The sequence below is a fragment of the Hippocampus bargibanti genome, linkage group LG06 (genome assembly GCF_051943395.1).
Source record: "Hippocampus bargibanti isolate YZ-2025 linkage group LG06, ASM5194339v1, whole genome shotgun sequence".
Taxonomy (NCBI): Eukaryota; Metazoa; Chordata; class Actinopteri; order Syngnathiformes; family Syngnathidae; genus Hippocampus; species Hippocampus bargibanti.
The window spans coordinates 25,458,631-25,464,685 of record NC_142739.1 but is presented as its reverse complement, the minus strand read 5'-3'; the positions used below and the strand labels follow the sequence as shown (position 1 = coordinate 25,464,685).

The 6,055-nt window shown below is 42.0% G+C and overlaps 2 protein-coding genes across 3 annotated transcripts in view; one reads left to right on the top strand and one right to left on the bottom strand.

The window, feature by feature from the left end:
- Positions 1-905: 905 nt before the first annotated feature.
- LOC148896983 (uncharacterized) lies at positions 906-5,321 on the top strand. 2 transcript variants are annotated; one of them, XM_088998200.1, is made up of 5 exons: positions 906-922; positions 1,669-1,811; positions 1,900-2,303; positions 3,962-4,066; positions 4,975-5,321. In XM_088998200.1, the coding sequence occupies exons 2-5, from the start codon at positions 1,775-1,777 to the stop codon at positions 5,005-5,007; spliced, it is 579 nt and encodes a 192-aa protein (XP_088854326.1). In that variant the 5' UTR covers positions 906-922; positions 1,669-1,774; the 3' UTR covers positions 5,008-5,321. The 2 variants fall into 2 exon arrangements, with proteins under 2 accessions (XP_088854326.1, XP_088854325.1); XM_088998199.1 differs by lacking the exon at positions 906-922 and having other exon boundaries at positions 4,972-5,318.
- A 109-nt stretch (positions 5,322-5,430) lies between these two features.
- npr1b (natriuretic peptide receptor 1b) overlaps positions 5,431-6,055 on the bottom strand; it is a 33,738-nt gene continuing 33,113 nt past the window's right edge. The window contains exon 23 of the mRNA XM_088998198.1: positions 5,431-5,525. The gene's annotated coding sequence lies outside the window, so the exon portion shown is untranslated. The remainder of the gene's footprint in view (positions 5,526-6,055) is intronic.

Genomic DNA, 6,055 nt, shown 5'->3' with positions numbered 1-6,055 from the left:
TTGAACGTTAAGGAGTGAGGACTAACTACCCTTTCTTAAAAGAGAACTAAAAAAAGAGAACTAATGTTACATTGTACACTATATGTCCCCCCTCCTAACTACGTTTCCCCCTAAACATATTTATAGACCATCTAGTAGTTTGAATGAAAAACTAGTGAGGACCAGCCAAAAGGTCCTCACTGCATAGGGTATAAAATCATTATGGTCCTCACAAGAATAGGCATACAAACATAAACACACACACACAAACACATTTTAGAGACATTGAAGAGTGCACACACAATTTTAGTGGACACAACAGGGTAGTAATAATTATGGATTTCTCATTGGACATCTATTTTATATCATGTTGTAGTTTTAAATTCCGTTCATCTTAATATTTCGAGTTATAACTGTATAAATTATCACCTGCCAAATTATGTAGAAACGAGAAATGCATTAGTTATCCAATTAGACATTCTCAAATTTTATGACTGAGTTCAATTCAAAACAGCAACAATAATGCTGAAAGGAGAATATAACCAACTTGGCCACAGTATCCGGAAGTTGTTCGAAATCTGAGAGGGTCTTTTCATTTTGTGTGCCTTATAAATCCCATTTTAGCAATTGCATTTGGTCGTACTCTCGTTTTATTTCGCTAAAACTAACAGCACCAGCGACAAAGTAAAGTAAAATAATGTAAAATATAGGTTACCTCGTATACCGGCACTTTCATGGGCGAAAAACAAGGACGAGTAAGAAATCTGTCGAACAAATTGAAAGCGTAGCTTCAAGGCGACACAATCTAAGTGAACAACACTTCCCATAATGCTGTTCGGCGAGCCTGATCACAATACTGGCCCAGCCGATGTGCTTCCGTTTGGAATAAAACAATCCTTTTCGGACAACATTAATGGATTAGGTTAACTTACAAAGGCAAAAAGTAAGACACATTTTGGCTATATATATTTTTTTTAATTTGATTCTTTTTGAAAACAAAATGTCGTATAAATCAGCCAACGTTTTCTTTTTTTCATTAAACATTACCGTTTTTTTTCTGTTCATGTTCTTCACGTAAATCTGTTTTATTTTAGTTTACTTTCTCTTATTAATTTATGTTAACTATAACTTGAAAACACGAAATTATAAGCGTGCAAACAAACGTACACAATTGAATGAATTTAAGCACACATACCAATGCCAGGGGCAGACAGGGTGGGACCAACGGCTCCACGTACTACCTAGTCCTACACCATACCTGTCAACTTATATGTTTTATACGTTTTTTTAATCTTTTCAATAATATAGTGCGTACTACAACTTTTATACAGAAAAAAATAATTGTGAACCGATTTTACACAAACCATTTTGGCTTAAATCCAGTTGGTCTCACCTGCTGGTAGCGAACGACAATGCCGCCGCCGATTGCTACTATTGTCCCGGCAAACCAGCAAAAGTAATTTTCAATCGTATATTATTTTGATAACTGCGTATGGTCGGATTGATAAAAGCATAACGTGCACATGTGCGGTAAGCTGTCTGCATTTCCGCTTGTGTTAGCATTTTTTTAGCATTTGAAATAATGTACGGCGTACAACTTTTATACGGGGATTGTAATCATTTATAAGGGCAGCTATTAGCTAAAGTTGACAGGTAAGCAAACCACATGACCATGCTATGTTCCTGCAGAGTGTAATGGGGTGTGGCTCCAACTTCTTTCTGGCACCGCCTCCGCGCAGGTGTCTGCTTGAAAAGAGAACACACGCATGCACACGGACGCGCACACGGCACAAGAATGTGGACCACAACGATGCTCGCCATGGGAATCACAGGTCAGCTCTTAGGACGAAGTTCCCGCTACAAGCTGTGTTTCTGTATATATGTGAGTTCCAAGTGTAATGTTTGTCCGCATAACCGCAGTGTGTTTCATCACGAGAGGCATTTCCATGACAACAGTACTACTGTCGACGAGCGGCCCGGGAACGACCGGCACATCAACCAACATGTCGACAGTTTTCATGACAACCAACCAGCAGCAAAACAACACCGGATGGTACACCACCGGTCACGTCTCCGCAGGGACAAACGCAAGCACTGGCGCCAATGACGTAACTGGGAATGGGACAACCACCATGATGACATCGACGGAGATGACCTCCGCCATCCCGACATCCGGCAACGCTACGTCCGTAACCACAGGGGGCGCTACGAGCACGACTGCTATGCCACTGGATAGTAGTTCCAACGTTCCCGGTTGGGGAATCGCTCTTCTGGCTCTGGGTGCTGTGCTCCTCGGGCTCCTGCTTTTCATGCTCCTGGCCACGGTTAGCACATCATTTTTAAAGTATTTACCATACACTATGTGCAGAATTATTAGACAGGTTGTATTTTTGAGGAGTATTTTACAACTACTATATTCCCAATCAGGTCAAAGGTATACTGACCTATTATCCCTCCTTGTAGATCTCACATCTCATGGGCGACCACAGGTTCTCTATGGGTTTCAGATCAAAGAGAGGTGTACTGTACTATTATCCTTCCTTCTCAATCTCACATTACATGGGAGACCACAGGTACTCTATGGGGTTCAGAGCAAAGAGAGGTGTACTGTACTATTATCGCTTCTTCTAGATCTCACATTTGATGGGGGACCACAAGTTCTCTATGGGGTTCAGGTCAAAGAGAGATATACTGGACTATTATCCATCCTTCTAGATCTTACATTTCATGGGGGACCACAGGTGTTCCATGGGGTTCATATCAAAGAGAGGTGTACTGACCTATTATCCCTCCTTGTAGATCTCACATTTCATGGGAGACGACAGGTACTCTACGGGGTTCAGTTCAAAGAGAGGTGTACTGTACTCTTATCCCTCCTTCTAGATCTCACATTTCATGGGGGAATACAGGTTCTCTATGGGGTTCAGATCAGTTGAACAAGGGGGCCACGCCATTTTTTTTTACTATATTAGACCCTGACTGGCCAGCCACACCGTGGAGTATTCGGAGGCATGTGATGGAGCATTGGCCCTCATGAAAATCAGGTTTTTCTTGAAAGATGCCGACTTATTGTACCACCGCTTGAAGAAGGTGTCTTCTACGAACTGGTACTAGGACTGGGAGTTGAGTTTGACTCCATCCTCAACCCCGAAAAGGTCCCACAAGCCCATTTTTGATGATGCGAACCCATGCTAGTACCCCACCTCCACCATGGTGGGATCTGAGTCGGAGTCGAACTTTCTGGCCTTTACCTATCCATCCACGGGCCCATCAAGACTCACTCTCATTTCATCAGGCCATAAAATATTAGAAAAATCAGTCTTGAGGTAGTTCTTGGCCCGGTCTTGGTGTTTTATCTTGTGTCTTTTGTTCAGTGGTGGTCGTTTTTCAACCTTCCGTACCTTGGGCATGTCCCTGAGAATTGCACACTTTGTACTTTTTAACACTGGTAACGTTGGCGGTCTGAAATATGGCAGAACTGGTGGCCAATGGCTTCTTGGCAGTTGGCACCATATTTTCCTAACGCACTTCTAGCAACCCTGTTGGCTGTTAGCTATAAAACACTTGATTATTTAGTGATCCCACCTCAAAAGCTTTGCACTTTCAAGGCACTTTGCAAGACATCTTACCTCACAATTTTAGACTTTTTAGAGTCCATCAAATTTCTCTTCTGACCCATTTTACCAAAGGAAATGAAGTTGACAAATAATTATGCACACCTGATATCGGGTGTTAATGTCATTAGACCACATCCCTTCTCATTACACAAATGCACATCATCTGGTATACTTCATTTTTAGTACACTTTCAAGCATGTACAGATTGGACAAGGAAAACATGTATAGAAAGTTAGGAACTGTTATTTAATTCTAATTTTGGGATAATAAGCCTGTTTCAAGCTACATAGAGTGACATCTGTAGACTTATTTGATCATAGACATGTTTGTGGACGTTGACTATTCTGGTGTGTTCTTGTTGGCAGATATTTTGGTGTTGCTGCAACAAGGGTCGTTACAACCACCCCGACGACATCCCGCTGTATACCACACACTCTCGACTTTGGAACACCGATCCTATCCTGACCTATGTGAGTCCCCAAACACATTTTACAGTGGATGAGGACATGTCATGGTGTCACCAGGAGCGGTCATATTATCCTTTTGTACTGGGATTGGTGTGAATTGTAAAACATTATTTGGATCGTGCTTACAATAGACTTCTTAGATCAGGGGTGTCAAAGTCATTTTTTGCCGCGGGCCACATTGTAGTTATGGTTTCTTCTCGAGGGCCGTTATGAATTTGGGGAACCCATTAGAATGTTTAAATCCCTTCAAATATTACATATAGAGCACACAGCAAATTAATGAATAATTAGTTTTCAAATCTGAAGTCAAGAATAATGACTTTTATTGTGGTTGACATCCAAAAATATGAAATTTTGGCTCAGATTTTAGCAATCATCATGGAATTTAACAAGTTTGATTTGCTTTCGTGGGCCGAAAAAAATGATGTGGTGGGCCGGATTTGGCCCGCGGGCCTTGACTTTGACACCTGTGTCTTAGATCATTACCAGGTTTGCTTAGTCATGCTGATGAGGTGATACCAGGGCGAATGGGGCAATCAGAGGCAGTCATAGAACATAATCCGACAGTACAAAAGAAGTAATCAGGTTAGCTTCAGGGATTAGTCCACTGCTCCCCTCCAACCCTAGAGCAGGGACCTATCTAAGCAGAGGTCTGGCACCACCAGCTTTGTCCATTAGGGATATATATAAGGCCAGAGCTACCAGCACATATTTAGTTCGCTGACGAAGCTTTTCGGATGAGGAGCGAAACGTCCGACACCTTCACAGAAGTACAGATGACGGCTGAAGAAACCTTTTCATCAACATGTCAAAAAGTGAATGGCGCCTGTTAGGTGGTACACGTTATCAAGACACGTCCACACGTGACAAATATTACAAATTACAAATTAATCTTGTTGTTGTTTCAGAAGGACATGGACAAAGACACCAAGATGACCAACTGAGGAGATGTCACATGGCCAGAATTTTTACAATTTTATTTTGGAGGGGAGGTTGATTGCTGATGATTTTTTTTATTTAATCAACGATAATATTGAGAAGCGGAATCGGTTTGGAGGCAGCGAAGGAACGCCCTTGTGTTCTTATATATGTTCTTTTGTGTGTTTTTATGGGTCAAAGTTCAAGTGAGTGGGTTCGGCTCGCTCAATTGACGTTTTTCTTTGTCTCTGTGAAGAACGTGCCAATTTATCAATCGTTAATAAACAGCCGACGACCATTTTGCCGTCACCTCTTTTTGCCGTTCCCATTTATGAAAACATACGCGTTTTGTCCATTGGGAAGGGCGCTCGCCACGTGAACTTTCCCATCGCCCCGCTAACGTGGAATGTGATAGTCATACGGGCAAACATTCTTTCGGGAGATGATTACCTGGGTGACATTTCGACAAACGTTGGATTGGCTAACAGTCAATGTCAAGACACGTGGAGAAAAATGGAGGAAGATGGATTGGTCAGCAGGCTCCCTTCGGGCACAGACAGACAGACAGACAGACAATAGATTGGTTATTGGTCAGTGTCAGGGAACGTAGACACATTTATTTATTAGTCTCGCAGTGGAGACATTTATATTTCACAGCAGCAAAGTTCTGAAAGAAAGAGGAAAGGAAGGGAAGAAGTAGAAAAAAGAAAATACAGAAGCTGCTGTAAAGAGAGCCATTCTCGCGCGCCATCTTGAACTCAAAAGAATATAAAAACAAAATATGACAACACGAAGACACAGACATTCAATCTTAAGCACTTTCTGTGCCCTCTTTGTTGTATGAAGCAGTTCTAGATGAAAGAGGAGAGGATCAAAGCATCCTTTTCACCAGTGGATCAGGGACGTCATGGTGGAATATGCACGTCTGCTACAAGCTAAATGTTGAAAGCAAACACGAAGCTGTAGCATCCATTGACGAAAACAGATTGTCTCAGATCTCCTATCCCATGTAAATCCAACTCAATTCCAAGCTGCGAGGGGGTACAAGCATACAAACGTGTGTTGAGTGAGTTA

Coding starts and splice junctions, on each gene's coding strand:
- LOC148896983 (XM_088998199.1), top strand. CDS start 1,775: ATGTGGACCACAACGATGCTCGCCATGGGAATCACAG. Junction 1,812..1,899: donor GCTCGCCATGGGAATCACAG/GTCAGCTCTTAG, acceptor GCATAACCGCAG/TGTGTTTCATCACGAGAGGC. Junction 2,304..3,961: donor TTTTCATGCTCCTGGCCACG/GTTAGCACATCA, acceptor TCTTGTTGGCAG/ATATTTTGGTGTTGCTGCAA.